The sequence below is a fragment of the Lissotriton vulgaris genome, chromosome 4_1, assembly GCF_964263255.1.
Source record: "Lissotriton vulgaris chromosome 4_1, aLisVul1.2, whole genome shotgun sequence".
Lineage (NCBI taxonomy): Eukaryota > Metazoa > Chordata > Amphibia > Caudata > Salamandridae > Lissotriton > Lissotriton vulgaris.
In genome coordinates this window covers 89,377,665-89,397,617 of record NC_141691.1, presented here as the reverse complement: position 1 = coordinate 89,397,617, position 19,953 = coordinate 89,377,665, and the positions used below count along the sequence as shown (strand labels likewise).

The 19,953-nt window shown below is 51.0% G+C and overlaps 1 protein-coding gene across 4 annotated transcripts in view; it reads left to right on the top strand.

Annotated features, from left to right (window-relative positions):
- STARD8 (StAR related lipid transfer domain containing 8) overlaps nucleotides 1–19,953 on the top strand; it is a 565,518-nt gene that overhangs the window by 508,813 nt on the left and 36,752 nt on the right. For all 4 annotated transcript variants that reach the window (XM_086918342.1, XM_086918343.1, XM_086918345.1 and 1 more), the window contains one exon: nucleotides 3,752–3,833. In XM_086918342.1, coding sequence (XP_086774468.1) covers nucleotides 3,752–3,833 — 82 coding nt within the window. The remainder of the gene's footprint in view (nucleotides 1–3,751; nucleotides 3,834–19,953) is intronic.

Genomic DNA, 19,953 nt, shown 5'->3' with positions numbered 1-19,953 from the left:
CGATAAGAAAACACTCTGATCCATGCTGTGAGTGGGCATCCGTGTGGGCAGAGGTTTCTGCTGCTGGCTCCTGCACCACAACCACAAGTAATATTGTGGTGATGTAGGTGAGTGCTCGTAGCCGGGCTCTGACTATGGTGGAATGTGGTCCTTCCTCTAGACCTAGGATCAAAGAAGGGCAGTTTTGGGTGGGACTGGGACAACAAATATCAGTTGTGCATCTGTTCATAATTTTATCATAAATAGCGCTCCCGGTTTTATGGTATTCATTTTTTACATTTCCTCCTGTATTTATCCACATTTATTTTTGGGCTATTGTGTTATTATTTATACCTGTTTGTTTTGAGAAAAAATGTAGTCATAAAATCATATATTTCCACATTTATTTACCTAACAAGCATGCACCTATACTTTGATGCCTGTCGCGTTTTAGAAAATTAAGCAAACCAATATAACAAATCGCTACACCCACAGGTAAATGTTAACTTTATGTATAAATGTCTGCCAACATATGCCTGTATTTAAGGAAATCTCATCCTGTTTTTAACTTCTCTTGCTTGTAGCTTCTCATCTGTTGGCCTGTAATTTATGTGGGCAGGATGGAGATTTACTCACAAGAATAACAATTTTCTGTATTTTCTGCTTTTAAACATTCATACAGCCAGAAGACACATTTTCTGTTCATATTTATCTGTAAAAATCTGTGAAAACTGGGAGCCTTAATCATAAAGTCGTTTGCAATTTAAAATCTATTCATGAAGCAAGCTTGCCTTGTCTCTTCCTCTTTGATACCAAGTTGAGTGGAGTGATCAAATGGGGTGGAACTCTGAAGTGCCTTCCTTCGTACCTCTAGGAGCTATGGTGCTACCCCAATCTTGGAACAGTGAAACAGTAGGAAATGGATCCGCATACTCGGAAGGCCTGCAGCTGCTTGCTTTCCAAACTGTGCTCCAACGATTCCTTGTAAACTGCAAGCCCCAGTCTGGAAACATTGTGTCCTGGTGACTTGGAGTTATAAAAAGCCACCCTCAATATGGAAAGTGTTGGGTCCATGAGCAGTAAGCAAGCACGCGTGTGATCAATGTAGGACCACTGCATTTTACGGATAGGTGCACTGTGTCATTGACTTTACTTCATTGCTTTGGTGATGTGACAAGTTAATTCCTTATGCATACTTGGTCACACCAGAGGCTGTCAGCCCCCTCCTGATGAACGCAACTCTCTCCGGCAGACTCAGCAAGCCAGACGTGTTGGCTTTGCCAATGCTCGTATACAATGCAGCCCTGTGCATTCCTTCCCGGGTGCTGGCCCCCACAAGTATTTTTATATATATATATATATATATATATATATATATATATATATATATATATATATATATATATATATATATATATTTCATGCTTGTTTCCAATTGCATGTAGATATTCTGTTTAAAAAAGTGCACAGTGCACTGCATGGCAATCATTTTCTAGCCAGACCCTGCATACCATATTATTCTATGCGCATGTCCCCACGTTCAGATGCTTCTGTTACAAGAAATATTTCTTAGTAAAGTGCTTAGATACTTTTCGTATCCAGATTCATGCCATTAATCAAATATGTACACTATCTGAGCACCCCTGGACTCTTACGCACTCTTTCGGACTGTGGCCTGGTCCTGACCACTGGACCGACCTCTACACTGCACATCTGGGAGACATGCAGTCGCTGCATGAGTGGACATGAGAGAGACTTCTTCGTCTTGCATTGGCCGCCATTCGAACAATGAACAATTAGCTTGAAACGCGGAAGAAGCTAATAATTTTGAAAGCAAATATACAAACAATTGATGGAGCTGCCAGAGACCGGGGCAGCTCCCTACTACATAATGTCATCTAGGCCACTTTCAGATGTGTTCAAACAATGAGGCATTCACCCAAACTTGAGTCACTCCCTCGGTCGACTCATCTTTCTAGTCCTTTTGGGTACATGAGCATTGGTCTGATCAGCACCGCACACTGGCCCACTTGCTCCATAACTGTGCAAGGACGATTGTAGACCCACGTCTTGACCGATCATTAGCTTCAAGTCTCTTGCCTTGGCCGAACCTCCTGCATGGACATCTTTATTTACCTACATCTACCTCCAAATCTCTTGCATTGGATTAAACTTCGCTACAGGACACCTTTATGCACCTAAGCTGAACTCCAACCTGTATGCGTGGGCCTGGCCCTAGCTATAAGACACAAGTGTTTGTCTACCTTGTTACATGTACTCATGAACAAACTTTAACATTGGAACTCATTTGTTTGGCTTAATCTTTACTAAAAGCCCATGTCTTGGCCTAATGTTAATTTCAGGACTCATTTTTTAGAATAACCTTTAGCTCATGGACTCGTGTGTAGGAACAACCTTTGGCTCCTGGAAACATGTATTGGACTAACTCTTAGCTCCTGGACTCCTAGTGAACCTACTCTTATCTTTTGCTGGTCTATCCTTTAGCATTGACACTCATGGGTTGACCTAACCGTGGTCGTAGTACTTGATTGGCTGACTTTCACTGTAGGTGTTTTTTTGGCTTAATCTTAGCTGAAGTGTTTAGGTTACGCTAGGTTTAGCTGCAGAATATGTAATTGTAATTGCATTTACATACCGCTTACTACCCCTGATGTGGCGTCAAAGCGCTTTTTGCCCAGTAGCATGTTATTCCGTTACCCAAAAAGGATTATTGGTGAATTAGTATGAGGAAATACAAAAAATAATTTGAGCAGTGGACATGTGAGCCTCCTATTTGTGTTGAAAAATGATGGTGGAGGGATAGAAGAGGGAAGGTTTTGCATTAATGTAGCGCTTGGTACCCCTGATGGGGCATCAAAGTGTTTTTTTGGCGAGGAGCACGCTACTTCAGAACCCAAACAGGATTAGTGGTAAACTAGTGTAAGGAAATAAATGTATGCGGTGGACAGGTGAGTCTGTTAGCTGGATTGAAAAGGATAGTGGAGGGATAGAAGGGGGAAGGGTCTAGAAAGTGTTTATTTTGAGATCGTGGCAGCAGGAGGAGGTTTGCGATGAGTAGAGGGGAGGTGGGAAGAGTCAGAGGAAGGGTTTAGAGAGGCTTGTTTGGGAGATCTGAAGGAGTGGTAGAGGAGGGAAGAGTAGAAAGGGTTATTTTGAGGATCGTAGTCGAAAGAGGTTTGGGATGAGTCAGACAGTGGCGGTAGATGATATCTTGAAGGGTGTATAAGATGAGATATAGGGTACTGCTATGGAAAGTGTATCAGTTCTGTGTGTAACATTAGCTGCAGGACCTGTGCTGGCCTAATCCTTACCTCTGGCACTCATGCGTTGTCCTGCCCATGCGTAGCTGTGGAACTTGTCTGAGGAACCCCAGCTGTAGGACTTGTTACACTAAACTTAGCTGCAGGACGTATGTTTGCGTAAAATGCCACTCTGGGTCCTGTCTGAGTTGGCCTAACTAGCGGCTGGTCTTCAGTTGGCCTAGCTAATAAAGCTGTTGGCTTGCTTAGCTAAGCTTAGTGGCAGCACTATAGTTATGCAGCACTTAGCTGCAGTACTTTAGTTATGCAGCCCTTAGCTGAAGGACTTGTGGAGGTCTAACCTTCACTTCCAGCACACATGGATTGCCCCCACCTAGGCTGGACTGGACTGTAGGAGTTGCTTGAATGACATCAGCTGTAGAACTTGTTTGACTAACGTTACCTGCAGCACTTCTGTTGACCTAGCCTTACCTCCCTTCTCTCTTCTGCAGAATCTCGGTTCCCCCTCAACATCGACTCCGTGAAGAAGGACCACAGCTTCCTGGACCAGGACGCCCTCAAATCACTCTGCAGGTAAGAGCACTGCTTGTCAGAAGTGAACTCTGTTTCTGTGCTCATCTCTGGGGAACCATCCTAGCCTTACACAGCTCACTCACGGGCTCAGCATCCCCTGGGGAACTGAGGAACCATCTTAGCCTTACACAGCTCACTCATGGGCTCAGCGTCCCCTGGGGAACTGAGGCACCATCTTAGCCTTACACAGCTCACTGACTGGCTCAACATCCCCTGGGGACCTGAGGCACCATCTTAGCTTTACACAGCTCACTCACGGGCTCAGCATCCCTTGGGGAAATGAGGCATCATCCTAGCCGTACACAGCTCAGACACTGGCTCATTATCCCCTGGGGAACTGAGGCACCATCATAGCTTTACACAGCTCACTCACGGGCTCAGCCTCCTCTTGGCAACTGAGGCACCTTCTTAGCCTTACACAGCTCACTCAGAGGCTCAGCTTCCCCCCTGGGAACTTAGGCACCATCGTAGCTTTACACAGCTCAGTCATGGGCTCAGCATCCTCTGGGGAACTGAGGCACCATCTTAGCCCTACACAGCTCACTCACAGGCTCATCATCCCCTGGGGAACTGAGGCACCATCTTAGCTTTACACAGCTCACTCACAAGCTCATCATCCCGTGGGGAACTGAGGCACCATCTTAGCCTTACACAGCTCACTCACGGGCTCCAGGGAACTGAGGCACCATCTTAGCCGTACCCAGCTCACTCATGGGCTCAGACTCCTCTGTGGAACTGAGGCACCATCTTAGCATTACACAGCTCACTCACGGGCTCAGCCTCCTCTGGGTAACTGAGGCACCATCTTAGCCTTACACAGCTCACTCACGGGCTCATCCTCCCCTGGGGAACTGAGCCATAATCTTAGCCTGCGGGCTCAGCATCACAAGCGACATGCCTCAGGCGAAGGATTAACATTGAACCTTCAAGGGCGGTAAAGCACAGATTTCACACAATGTGGTCCTAATAGAATTTCCAGCCACTTTTAATTTTATTTTGCATTTTTATGATCCTGAGACTCATCACTAGGGTGGCACTTTGGGTATTCTCTTCTAGTAAATTTCCAAATGTTTTGTTTTTGGATGAGGTTTAAAAGAAGCCCACCTTTTTAGGTCATGACTGGCGTAGGCTGCGCACATGCGCAAACTCGCCGGCGATAATTAATGACTATGAGTAGCGAGGGTAAACCCCGTCCCTCTTCTCCATTGGCTGACCTCCCAAATGGCAGCCAGCCATTGGAGAATAGGTTTTAGTGTCGTCATTGCCTCGCTCTAAGCCCCGCCTGTTTCGGATTGAAGGGCGTGTTTTTTAGGTTTGGTCTACCCTCTTCTTCATTGGCTGAAATGGTAAACAAGAAGTCAAAAACACGCCCGTTGTTTACATTCCAGCCAAAAGAGAAGAGGGGAGAAAGAAAAACACGCCCCCCAGTCTGAAAATGACAGGGCGTTTCTCAGTCTCTTCTGTGCTTGGCCTCGTAGAAACACAGTGGTGTTCATGGCGTGGTCCGACCGGTGTCCGTTTAAGCCCGGGTCAGGGATTACTAAAATCAGTGATAATCTTGCTGCATACCCGGCCATCCACCCCTAATTTTACAAAAAAACTAACTCCACCAACATCAGACTACTATTGAAGTTTTTTACTGTCGGAGACAACCCCTGACGACCCGACACTCCTTCGCCGCGCTGGCATCGCCGCTCCGCGCCAGGACCGGGCCCCCCAAAGCCGCCTCAGGCAACCGGACACTCCTGCCTCTTCTCTCCAGAAGCAACTCCTTCACCACCTGAGGCTCGGAGACGAGGTGCTCCCAGCGTCAGTCACGCCACCCCATCGCTGGTCGAGCTCTCCCTCGGGCTGGGACATGCTCCCCCTCGTTGCCGTTTTTCACCCCTGACGACCCGACACTCCTTCACCGCGCAGGCCTCACTGCTCCGCGCCAGGACCAGGCCCCCCGAGCCGTCCTCAGGCGACCGGTCACTCCTGCCTCTTTGCTCCAGAAGCGACTCCTTCACCACCAGAGGCTCGGAGACGAGGTGCTCCCAGCGTCAGGCACGCCACCCCATCGCTGGTCGCGCTCTCCCTCGGACTGGGACATGCTCCCCCTCGTTGCCGTTTTTCGAGGGAACTAATGGGCACCGGAGTGAGGTTCTCCCTGAATGCCCCCACGGGCAGGGCTGCTGGTGCCTTTCCTCGCTCTCTAACCTCCTGCATAAGCGAGCCCTTTCAACACGCTTCACCTCTTATAGGGCTGCTAGGGGCAAGCGCCTCTGTTTGCCTGCCGCCGTGAGGAGCCTTTCGACGCAGACCACCGCCCGAGCTTGACGGAACCCCTATGGTGCGGACTTTAGATGGACGAGCTGGCTTGGATATCGACGTCCGTTTGGGAGACTTACGAGACGGCAGGACCTGCTGTGATGTGGATCAATTACACGCTGGATCACCCATCAGAACGGCCACTTCACAGCAATTTAAGCTGCCTCCGTCTCCGGTTAAGGTACCACCACTTTATAACTTATTTTACCATCACATCGAGCTTCTTTCAGATTTGGCCTGACTCTAAGATGGCGGCCATAATAGACACACTCGTAATAGAGACATTTGCGCATAGTCACCCAGCGTTTTAACTGTCTGCAGAGTGTAAGAAGCGCTTCTCTGTCAATCCACTGTGTCGCCCACGTCCCATGCTATTGGGAGCTCATCCTGCATTGCTCCATTCCTCTTTTGTGCCCACAGAGTGCCAGCACCCTCGCAGATTCACAAGATGTTGCCCAGCTCCTATTACGTTTTTCTCTAACCTCTAGAACCTGCTTATAAGGTGTACTTGTGTGTGTGTGTGTTTGTGTGTGTGCGGCTCTGTGTGTGTGTGGCTCTGTGTGTGTGTGGCTCTGTGTGTGTGTGGCTCTGTGTGTGTGTGACTCTGAGTGTAGCTCTGAGTGTGTGTGTAGCTCTGAGTGTGTGTGTAGCTCTGAGTGTGTGTGTAGCTCTGAGTGTGTGTGTGGCTCTGTGTGTGTGTGGCTCTGTGTGTGTGTGGCTCTGTGTGTGTGTGGCTCTGTGTGTGTGTGTGACTCTGTGTGTGTGTGTGGCTCTGTGTGTGTGTGTGGCTCTGTGTGTGTGTGTGGCTCTGTGTGTGTGTGTGGCTCTGTGTGTGTGTGTGGCTCTGTGTGTGTGTGTGGCTCTGTGTGTGTGGCTCTGCGTGTAGCTCTGAGTGTGTGTGTGGCTCTGTGTGTGTGTGGCTCTGTGTGTGTGGCTCTGTGTGTGTGGCTCTGTGTGTGTGTGGCTCTGTGTGTGTGTGTGGCTCTGTGTGTGTGTGTGTGGCTCTGTGTGTGTGTGTGGCTCTGTGTGTGTGTGTGGCTCTGTGTGTGTGTGTGGCTCTGCGTGTAGCTATGAGTGTGTGTGTGGCTCTGTGTGTGTGTGGCTCTGTGTGTGTGTGGCTCTGTGTGTGTGGCTCTGTGTGTGTGTGGCTCTGTGTGTGTGTGTGGCTCTGTGTGTGTGTGTGGCTCTGTGTGTGTGTGTGGCTCTGTGTGTGTGTGTGGCTCTGTGTGTGGCTCTGTGTGTGTGTGTGGCTCTGTGTGTGTGTGTGGCTCTGTGTGTGTGTGTGTGTGTGTGACTGTGTGTGTGTGTGGCTCTGTGTGTGTTTGGCTCTGTGTGTGTGTGTGTGTGTGGCTCTGTGTGTGTGGCTCTGTGTGTGTGGGGGGCTCTGTGTGTGTGTGTGGCTCTGTGTGTGGCTCTGTGTGTGTGTGTGGCTCTGTGTGTGTGTGTGTGGCTCTGTGTGTAGCTCTGAGTGTGTGTGTGGCTCTGTGTGTGTGTGGCGCTGTGTGTGTGGCGCTGTGTGTGTGTGTGTGTGTGGCTCTGTGTGTAGCTCTGAGTGTGTGTGTGGCTCTGTGTGTGTGGCTGTGTGTGTGTGTGGCTCTGTGTGTGGCTCTTTGTGTGTGTGGTTCTGTGTGTGTGTGTGTGTGTGTGGCTTTGTGTGTGTGTGGCTCTGTGTGTGTGGCTCTGTGTGTGTGGGGCGGGCTCTGTGTGTGTGGGGCGGGCTCTGTGTGTGTGTGGGGAGGCTATGTGTGTGTGTGGGGAGGGCTCTGTGTGTGTGGGTCTGTGTGTTTGTGTGTAGCATTTGCGAGAGATTAAGCTATTGGCATTGCAAATGACAATGCCATTTGTTTTTCTGTTTTCAAAACCAACACATAAATGAAAATTGTGTCATTTACAATGCCAATAGCTCTAACTTTTCCAAAGGCGAGACCGTTGCATTGTAAATGCTTGTTATTCCTTGCTCTGTTTGAAAATACACCCTCTCAGCTCCTTATTAGAGGTTCTTGTAAGAGACTCGTGTCCGGAGGAGGGGGGGAGGGATCTGGACGGGCAGCATTTGTACTCACCCCTCAGAGGGATGCTACGTCTGGAGCAGTAACTCAGGGGCCTGTAAGTGGGGGGCGGTGCACGGACCTTCACATGCAGGTTTCCTCTCAGGAATGCAGCGGGATTCTTGGAAAACAAGAGTGCGTCGGTGCAGGTCTTTGGTCAGCGCCACGTTTGAGTGATGCGTGTTATTTCAACAGCTGCTTTTAAAGGCGCCTTTTGAAGCTTCTAGTGAGAGCCGTGATTGGGGCAGGTATGGACTGGCAGAGGGTGTGAGGCAGGGGCAGAGGAGGGGGCGTCACCTGGAACAGGCAGGGCAGGCGTGTGTGCAGACTGCTGGGAAGGTGTCACCTGGAGCAGTCGTGCGCATTGGTCACTTAAACACGCATTGTACCGCAGTGCAGGCAAGTATCTGTTGTAAGCAGTGCTTTTGAGAGAGGTGTGCAATACATTGCACGGGGTTTGAGGCAGGCACGCGACAGAGTACAGGCATGGGTCTCCACGATGAGCCGTAGCAGGCACATGGAGAGTGCAGGCCTGTATCTCCTAGATGTGCCGGAGCAGGCACGCAACAGAGTGCAAGCCTGGTTTTCTTGTTGGATGTGGAGCAAGCTTGTGAGAGCAGGCAAGGCTGTCCTAGAGTTGTTGAAAGAGGCATGTGGCAGTGTTTTAGGCAATAAACTCCTGTAAATAATGGAGCAAGAATGTGACAGGGCGCAGGCAAGACGTAGTAGTGTTGGAGCAAGCATATAACCAAGGGCAAGAAACGACCTTCTTGAAGTATTGGAGCAGGCAACTGGCAAAGTGCAGGCAAGAAACTCCTAAAGGGATCGGGCGGAGGGGCCTATCGTTGGGGTTAGTGCGGGCACGTGGCAGTGGGCAAGCAGGAATCTGCAGGAGGTGTCGGAGGAGGCGCAGCTTCTAAGCTACCTACTTTACCTTTTTTCACATCAGATTTGCACGCAGACAACCAGCGGCGTGCTGTTCTAAGGAGCAAACGTGTTTGGAGTTGTGTATTTTCAGGTTGGCATACACCTTAAACTCTCGTCGAGGGCAGAGTTCCGCAGGGCTTGGCTCTGCTGGTCATGGCCACGCAGCGAGACGTAGACTCGTTTTATGGCCACAGAAACCCGGAGCCTGGCTCTGCTTGTAGGCTTTGACTGTGCTGTTGGCCTCTGCCTGGCACCATGAGAATCTGTGTGGGCCTTAAAGACTCCGGTGGCTGTTTGGGCTTCAGAAGAAAGATTGAAAACTTTTGAAAACATTTCTTCCAGAGCCTCAGAGGGACCTGCGTTGGATTACATTTCAGCTCCGTCCGAGTCAACGCTCCCAGCACCTCCCAAAAGTGACTGAACCCATCCATGGGTGGGTACCTGGGAACACCCAAGCGCCAGCCACTGGCGCAAAGTATGGGCACTGCACAGCATCGGGTCGCACACCAACGCACTTCGTGATTTGCGTTGGTTTGTAATTCCCAGCAGCAGGCTTCTGTTGGGTTGCGTTCAAAAGTAACGCAAACCGGACAAAAACTCTTTGCAAACCTGGGCCCTGCTCTGTAGTTTCAGGCCCTCCATGCCACTTTGCTCGTTGATGTCTTCTGTGCACTTTGTCCATCGTTGGCATACCCCCTCCACCTGATCTGCAGTAGTCCACCCTCAGTGGCACGTCGTCGGTGGTTCTTGCCCCTGGTGCCACTTTGACTGCCATTGATGGCTCTCCCTGTGACGTGCCCTGTTGTTGACGCCCCTGTGTGACGTTGTGCCCGTCACACCTGGGCCTCAGTGTCCCGTGGACCTGGTGTCATCCCTGGCCCTCGGTGCCACCTTTCCAGGTGGGGCGCAGCAGCGTCCTTCTCAGGTCCCAGAGGCGGGAGGGGCCACCTTGGGCGCGCGGCGGATGTGCCCTTTCTGAGGGAACATAATGCGTCCGCGTCCCACTGATAAAGCCCTGAAAGGGCGGCTGTCCTTCGAACACACGCTCCCATTCATAGGCACGCTGCGCAAACACCCCCTGTCCCGCTGCCAGCCCTGCGCGAGGCCTTTGATGCCCGCCTTTGTTCTGCGGCCAAGAGGCGGCTGCGGAGACCGAGGGAGGGGGGACCGGGGAGCCTGGGGGTGGCACCGCCAAGGCTGCGGCTCGAAGCGCCTGGGACTCCGGGGGCGGCCAGCAGAGGCAACGGGGCCCGCTGCTCCCCCCCCCGGGGGCCACAGTGGCACGACTGCATGGATGTCTACAAAGTTTCCCAGATCCAAGTGGCACTAGCTGCTCCAGCACAGGTTTTTCCTTTGCATTCTGGGACTGGTAGTCCTCGGTGTATAATGAGATAAACAGGACCACAAGTCCCAGAATGCAAAGGAAAAATCCGGCCAAGAGAGGGTGCACGCGCATAGACTGAGGACACTTCACGTGTCCGGCTGCTTCTGGCACACATGGCATTGCCCCCTGCCACGAGAGCAGGAACAGGCATTAAACAGGACCCCGGGAGCCATATTTACTTTCTGCCTTTTCCACTCAGTGTCATTTCCTTCGAGGGCTGTAGAGGGACTCTTAGCTGAGAGCAGAGGCCAATGCCGTGGGGCCATTCGGTGTCAGGGGGCGGGGGCCACACCCACAGCTCGTAGGCATTTTGGTGAATAATCTTCTGTGGGTGTTGCCACCTACCCAGATTTTTACCCACATATTTGTGCAAATGTGTTTGTGTATTGTTTCTATACCGGATGGCTCTTTTATAGTCCAGTTCTAATTACAAACTAAAACTGAACATTCTTGAAGTTGGCCAGTTATGGTTTGCTACAAAAAAGAACAGTTGTCACCGTGCAAGCCATACACCGCACCCGACATGCAATGGTCAGGACCACTACATTTACACCAATAAATAACAGGCCTTAACAACAATTCGTCCTTAAATTACAGCACGTGGCCTAACATACTACACTGCACCCTTCGTGCCATCAATAATGCCACCTGTTAAGGTCATATGTAATGTAACTAAAGATGTCACCAGTCCCATTGTAGGCAGCACCACAGATAGACGCACACCAAAAACAGGTTTACGGTGGAAATAGTCTTCACCACCGTTACAGAGTCACTGTCACCATCGCTGTTCGTATCTCTACATTGCACAATGTCCTGCTTTTGCGCACTTGAAGGGAATGTGTGCGTGCACCGGCACGAGCCTTGTTGCCAGTAGATAGCGGCGTTTTCCAAGGTGTGGGTGACCTGTTTCGCTCCCTCTGAGCCCTTCTGTGCTCCTTATCAGGAGGCGTGCCTGAGTCGGGCTCACATTGCGGTAGACGTCGAATCCCTGTTGCAATGACCCCTGCACGTGGCAGTGTGATGCAAGCAAAAAGTGCACACTCCATCGGAGCTGCCTCGGTGGCAAGAGGACTGCAGCGCTGCATGGCACAGCTGGCACGGCCGTTGTAGAGCCGGGAGAACACAACAGTACGGCAAGGACCTGCTGTAATGACTGTGGAGAGCAGAAGTGCCACCGAGCAGGCTCGAATCGCCTCTTCACCAACGCCAAGCCAGGTGCTGCTCTGCACACGTTTCCCGTGAGCGCGCCCGGATTTGCAAAAAAAACCTGCTCTTCTCACACTACACGTGGGCACTACCAGCACAAGCCGGGGGCTCCTTTTCTCACACTACATTTGGGCCTCATCAGCACTAAGACACGAGCTGATCTCAAAGAACAGGTGACCTCCAGCAGCAAGCCCACAGCTGCTCCAGTGAAGAGGACCCCAGCCCCCCCCCCAATCACACTGAGAGGCCTAAAATGTGAGTACTGTCAAGAGCACTTTTCCACTTGTGAGTTGGGTGCTGCAAAGGCTTATGGGAACAGATTGAAGTTTTTTTAGGCAAAGTGTCCTGGCATTTAAAGTTTATAGGGGACTAGCTTACCCGTTGCGCGTTGCTGCGATCTCAGAAGAAAGGAAATTTAAGGAAACTTGTTATGATAACATTCAATTTACATTGTGTAATTTTTATTGAAACTTATTCATTTTAATATGGAAAACAATTTAAAGTGTTGTTTTAATTCTGTTTATTTATTCGAGTGCTTGTGGATACACAGTATTTTTTGTTTTTCCGTCTGGTGCGTACAAAAATAAATCAGAAGGTTTTCTGACGCGTGAGCTGGTCACAACCAGTTGTCCATGTGAGAAGCTCGGATTCTCCAAATCTAGTCCACACACTTGCAGCGATTGTCCTTGTGCTTTGTTGAAGGTCATTGCAAAAGGAGTTGCACCGGAAAATGTAAACAATCAGTATTGGAAAGATTATGAGGGCCCTGGGAGGCCGAAGGGGGGGGGGGGGCGGCTGACTGATATTTAACAAATGTTTTTTTTTGGGTGTTTTTTTTGCCAGAAACCTTCGCGGGAGTGTACTCAACAACTTTTAACAATTTTTTAAATTTTATTTATTTATATATTTATTTATTTTTTGCCAGAAACCTTCGCGGGAGTGTACTCAACAACTTCCCAAAGTTTCATGCCGATCGGATGAATGGTGTAGTAATTCATAAAGGACAAACAGACATACATTCGTTTTTATATATATATAGATAAATGTTAGTTGTACACATTTACATTAGGCTAGCTGGCAGTGTAGTGGAGGCTGGCGACAGCACAGCTGCCATGTGACCCCCTTCCCTCACTCCTGGCTTTTTTAACCTAATTTCTTTGCAGAACGTTGGCCAAACACCCCGAAATATCGTCCGACTTACAGCAAATCGAGAGCACGCCCTGTCCCTGCCCGGCTGCTGGTATTACAGCAGCACCGCCCTGTCAGGGACTCTGCCCCAGCCCGCCTAGCACAGGCACTGGGCCGTTGTGAAACCGCTCCATCTTCCCAGGGCCCGGTTCAGCTCTGCTCTGAAACATTGCCTGTGTTGATAGAGCCACGACTTTGAAAGGCCCGCCCTGCTGCATTTCCTGACCCCTGACTGAGCCTGCTTTCTTGACTGTAACCTCACCAACAAATGCTCTTTAAAAGTTGCTGCAGCGCCCAGACTCCAGGCGCCCGGAGGTGGGCGCTGCTCGGGGCGCTGAGCAGACCCCCGGGCGCCTCTACTGCGTGCACAGAGAAGGCGGCCTTTCACTTCAGGTGCGGGAGCAGAAAGTGTTTTTAATCTCCACAAATGTTTCAACGACTGCAATAAATGTGAAATCTGATCTGACCTGGGCTGCCAGGAGTTGGGGAAGGAGAGAGGTTGAAAGGAGTGGAAACGGAGGCTGAGCCAGCAGAGGGAAGGGCCCTTGCTGCGAAGAAGAGCTGAGTAAGCGGCGGCGCTTTTAGTGATGGGCAGATATGAAATACTTCGCAAAGAGCCCATTTTTTGCAAGAAAGAGATCAGATCTCTTAGTTACTTTCCCAAAAACTAGCATTGGTGCTGCTTTAAGCTGCAGTTATTTCCCCAGAGTTTAATCTTTAAGTTCCACTCACCCTCCCCTCCACCCGGGTGTCTGCGTCCATCACTCGGACATTTATCCTGTCTCCCCTTCCTCTCCTCTCCCTCGCCTCTGTGCGTCTGTTTCAGTCCCTTCACCTCTCCTGCATCCTCCTGCAGTAGAACAGATTCACGTTTAAATCTAGCCTGTGTTCAAAGCCATCCAGCGCTGCCCGCACACATGGGTGAATGAATGAATGCTCTCAACACAGGGACTGCCAAGGCAACATATGGGCCAAGGCACTCTCAACATAGGGACAGCCGAGGCAACATATGGGCAAAGGCGCTCTCAACACAGGGACTGCCAAGGCAGCATGTGGGCCAAGGCTCTCTCAACATAGAGACAGTCAAGGCAACATATGGGCCTAGGCTCTCTCAACACAGGGACAGCCGAGGCAACATATGGGCCAAGGCGCTCTCAACACAGGGACAGCCGACGCAACATATGGGCCAAGGCGCTCTCAACACAGGGACAGCCGAGGCAACATATGGGCGAAGGCTCTCTTAACACAGGGACAGCCGAGGCAACATATGGGCCAAGGCTCTCTCAACACAGGGACAGCCGAGGCAACATATGGGCGAAGGCTCTCTCAACACAGGGACAGCCAAGGAAACCTATGGGCCAAGGCACTCTCAACATAGGGACAGCCTGGGGAAACATATGGGCAAAGGCGCTCTCAACACAGGGACAGCCGAGGCACCATATGGGCGAAGGCTCTCTCAACACAGGGACAGCCGAGGCAACATATGGCCAAGGCGCTCTCAACATAGACAGCCAGGGTAACATATTGGCGAAGGCTCTCTCAACACAGGGACAGCCGAGACAACATATGGGCCTAGGCTCTCTCAACTCAGGGACAGCCAAGGAAACCTATGGGCCAAGGCACTCTCGACATAGGGACAGCCTGGGGCAACATATGGGCCAAGGCGCTCTCAACACAGGGACAGCCGAGGCAACATATGGGCGAAGGCTCTCTCAACACAGGGACAGCCAAGGAAACCTATGGGCCAAGGCACTCTCGACACAGGGACAGCCGAGGCAACATATGGGCGAAGGCTCTCTCAGCACAGGGACAGCCGAGGCAACATATGGGCCAAGGCGCTCTCAACACAGGGACAGCCAAGGCAACATATGGGCCAAGGCGCTCTCAACACAGGGACAGCCAAGGCAACATATGGGCCAAGGCACTCTCAACACAGGGACAGCCGAGGCAACATATGGGCCAAGGCGCTCTCAACACAGGGACAGCCGAGGCAACATATGGGCGAAGGCTCTCTCAACATAGGGACAGCCTGGGGAAACATATGGGCGAAGGCTCTCTCAACACAGGGGGCAGCCGAGGCAACATATGGGCCAAGGCGCTCTCAACACAGGGACAGCCGAGGCAACATATGGCCAAGGCGCTCTCAACACAGGGACAGCCGAGGCAACATATGGGCGAAGGCTCTCTCAACACAGGGGGCAGCCGAGGCAACATATGGGCCTAGGCTCTCTCAACACAGGGACAGCCAAGTAAACCTATGGGCCAAGGCACTCTCGACATAGGGACAGCCTGGGGAAACATATGGGCCAAGGCGCTCTCAACACAGGGACAGCCTGGGGAAACATATGGGCGAAGGCTCTCTCAACACAGGGGGCAGCCGAGGCAACATATGGGCCAAGGCGGTCTCAACACAGGGACAGCCGAGGCACCATATTGGCTAAGGCGCTCTCAACAAAGGGACAGCCAAGGCAATATGTGGGCCAAGGCTCTCTCAACATAGACAGCCAAGGCAACTTATGGGCCAATGCTCTCTCAACATAGAGAGCCAAGGCAACAAATGGGCCAAGGCTCTCTCAACAAAGGGACAGCCAAGGCAGTATGAGGGCCAAGGCTCTCTCAACATAGAGATAGCCAAGTCAACATATGGGCCAAGGCCCTCTCAACACAGGGACAGCCAAGGCAACATATGGGCAAAGGCTCTCTCAACAAAGGGACAGCCAAGGCAGTATGTAGGCAAAGGCTCTCTCAACATAGAGACAGCCAAGGCAACATATGGGCCAAGGCTCTCTCAACACAGGGACAGCCAAGGCAAAATATGGGCCATGGCTCTCTCAACACAGGGACAGCCAAGGCAACATATAGGCCAAGGCTCTCTCAACACAGGGACAGCCAAGGCAACATATGGGCTAAGGCTCTCTCAACACAGGGACAGCCAAGGCAACCTGTGGGCCAAGGCTGTCTCAACATAGAGACTGTCAAGGCAACATATGGGCGAAGGCTCTCTCACACACAGGGATAGCCAAGGCAGCATGTGGGCCAAGGCTGTCTCAACATAGAGACAGTCAAGACAACATATGGGCCAAGGATATCTCAACATAGAGACAGCCAAGGCAACTTGTGGGCCAAGGCTGTCTCAACATAGAGACAGCCAGGGTATCATATGGGCCAAGGCTCTCTCAACACATGGACAGCCAAGGCAACATATGAGCGAAGGCTCTCTCAACACAGGGACAGCCTGGGGCAACATATAGGCCAAAGCTCTCTCAACACAGGGACAGGCAAGGCAACATCTGGGCCAAGGCTCTCTCACAACAGGGACAGCCAAGGCAACATATGGGCCAAGGCTCTCTCAACACAGGAACATGCAAGGCAACATATGGGCGAAGGCTCTCTCAACATAGAGACAGTGAAGGCAACATATGGGCCAACGCTCTCTCAACATAGACAGCCAATTCCACATATGAATTAATGCTTTCTTAACATAGGGACAGCCAAGGCAACATTTGAGCAACAGCTCTCTCGACATAGAGGTAAGCAAGGCACCATATGGGCAAATGCTCGCTATACATCAGGGTCTAGTTTGTGAGATATATAACATTTAAAATAAATAAAATACGTAGAGACAGCCAAGGCAACATATGGGGATTGCTCTTTAAACATAGCGACAGGCAAGGCAATACATGGGTGAATTTTCCTCAAACACCGAGACAGGCACAGTAATGTATGGGGCTTTGGCAATGGCGTATCACAGAGATAGCCCTAGTAGCATATAGGCCAATGGTCATCAAAGACAGGAACTGTAAATAAAGGGCAAATGTTGCTCAAAATTTGGGATCTGACCTTCATTAGCGCCAACACCCTTCTGGACAATCTTGCCAACCTCGGACTCAAACAACTTGTCACTACCCCCACCCACATTGCAGGTCACACACTCGACCCCATCTTCACCTCCAGCAAACATGTCTCATTCAGTCACACCACAGCTCTCCATTGGACGGACCACAGCTGCGTTCACTTTACTTACAATAAGACCACAATCCACAACCATCCTCAATCCACCCTGCGAAGAAACTGGAACAAAATCACCATCGACCAGATCTCCTCATCGCTTCTTCTCAACCCCCCCGCCCACTCCTCTAACCCCGACCATGCAGCCATTAACCTCACCCAATGGCTATCCAACAGCGCCGACATCCTGGCACCATTGAAAAAACGACAAAGCAAAAATGGCATCAAAAACGCCTCCTGGTTCAACGATGATCTTAAGAATTCGAAGAAACTCTGTCGCTCCCTCGAGAAGGCCAGGAAAAAAAGCCCAAACACCAGCACCAGGGACGCCTTCAAAAACGCCACCTGCATACACCACCAACTAATCCGGTCTGCCAAGAAAGCCGCATTCAAAGACCGACTAGATAACAACGCCCACAACAGCAAGGAACTATTCAACATCGTCAAAGAATTTACCAATCCATCAGCCAACTCCAACGACATCACCCCCTCCCAAGCCCTCTGCGACTCCCTAGCTTCCTTCTTCTACAACAAAATCGCAGACATCCACAACAGCTTCGACAACCGACCCGGAGACCAACCCACCCAACCCACTGCAGAACCTTCACCCCCCTTGAACATCCTTAACGACTGGAACCCAATCTCCACTGAGGACACCATCCGCCTGATGAACTGCATCCACTCAGGATCTCCAACGGACCCATGCCCTCACCACATCGTTAACAAAGCAAACTCCATCATAGCACCACACCTCCGAGATGTCATCAACTGCTCTTTCAACTCTGCCTCCTTCCCGGAAAGCTGGAAACACGCAGAACTCAGCGCCCTTCTGAAAAAACCCACTGCTGACCCCACCGAACTCAAAAACTACCGCCCCATCTCGCTTCTTCCATTCCCGGCCAAAGTCATCGAGAAAGCCGTCAACAACCAGCTCGCCGCCTTCCTCGAAACCAACAAATCCCTCGATTTCTCACAGTCCGGCTTCCGAGCCAAACATAGCACGGAGACCGCCCTCATCGCAGCAACAGACGACATTCGAACTCTTCTGGACAATGGAGACACAGTCGCCCTCATCCTCCTCGACCTCTCCGCAGCCTTCGACACAGTCTGCCACAACACCCTTCTACAGCGCCTCAGAAACATCGGTGTCCAAGGAAAAGCACTGGAATGGATCACCTCGTTCCTCACCGGAAGAACCCAGAGAGTCCGCCTCCCACCATTCAATTCAGAGGCCACTGAAGTCATCTGCGGCGTGCCACAAGGATCGTCACTCAGCCCCACCCTCTTCAACGTATACATGAGCCCCCTTGCGACCATCGCTCGCCAACACAATCTCAACATCATCTCCTACGCTGACGACACTCAACTGATCCTCTCACTCACCAAAGACCCTAACACCGCCAAAACCAACTTACACGAAGGAATGAAAGAAGTAGCCGAGTGGATGAAGCACAGCCGCCTGAAACTGAACTCAGACAAAACAGAAGTCCTCATCTTAGGCACCTCCCTCCGCCTGGGACGACTCTTGGTGGCCAGAGGCCCTTGGAAAAGCACCCATCCCGACGGACCACGCACGGAACCTGGGCATCATCCTGGACTCCTCACTCTCGATGACCAGATAAGTCAACGCCGTTTCATCATCCTGCTTCAACATTCTTCGCATGCTCAAAAAAACATTTCGCTGGATCCCCACCGATACTAGAAAAACGGTCACCCACGCACTGGTCACGAGCCGCCTGGACTACGGAAACACCCTATACGCCGGTACCACCGCAAAACTCCAGAAAAAACTCCAACGCATCCAGAACGCTTCAGCCAGGCTCATACTAGACATCCCACGTAAAGAACACATCTCTGGTCACCTGAAAAACCTCCACTGGCTCCCCGTAAATAAGAGGATTACTTTCCGCCTCCTAACCCACGCACACAAAGCACTCTACGAAATTGGACCCGAATGCCTCAACACACGACTGTCCTTCTACACCCCCTCCCATCAGCTACGATCCTCCAACCAAGCCCTTGCCACTGTACCTCGCATCAATAAAACCACCATGGGAGGTAGATCCTTCTCCTACCTGGCAGCTAAAACCTGGAACTCACTTCCCACTAACCTTCGCCTTACTCAGAACCACATAGCATTCAGAAAACAACTTAAAACTTGGATATTCGACAAGTAATTCTCCACCCACCATCAAGCGCCTTGAGACCCTATGGGTATGTAGCGCGCTATACAAATCTCTTGACTTGACTTGACTGTTTCTTCATTCTTGTATCTCCCACACCCTTCTTCTCTTCTTTATCTGCTAGCATAGCGTACCGCACACGGTGCACGCGGTTCGCACCATCTACGTGTTAACGAGATCCTCTGTCCCCTTACCATGATGTGAGATCCCCCAGGCAACTTGAACTGCATTAAATAATTTGTGCTGCCACTCTAAGATGGCCGCCTATATGTGTGACACCCGCTACGACACACCATGTCCCATAGTCAATAACACAGAGTTGCCCCTTTGTGTGCCAGTCACCGACTCATATTCCAGGAGGGCTTAATCAGTCTTCCATCCTAGCAGGAAAAATGAAATGGCTTCTAATGCCGTGGTACTTAAAATAGCCATTATTCACATGTCTGTGGACAGTTCCACTTTATTCAAATAGCAGGGGTGAATGCATCGGTTCCATCTGCCCCACTACACTCGGCCTCATTGCTCCAGTGTTGCTTCCCAGGGAGTAACGTTATTAAAAACTGATATGCATGGGAACGCCAAACTAATCCTGCTAATCCAGGCTAAGCCAAATGCCAAAGATATTTAATCGCTTGGCCTCAGCATGCTATTGAGACACGGGCTGGGCGGCTGCCTTCACACTGCGTCTGTTATGATTGGACGGTCTACTGGCAGCAGTTTCTCATCACTAATGCGGTGCTGGCCATTGGAGGACACTAAAATCTTCTCCATTGGAGTGCGTAGGTTTACGTGCGCGTTTGGGAGGAGGGTGAGGCTATGGCCCGTCCCCAGCTCCATTTGTCCTGGGCCCCCATGGCTCCATCACT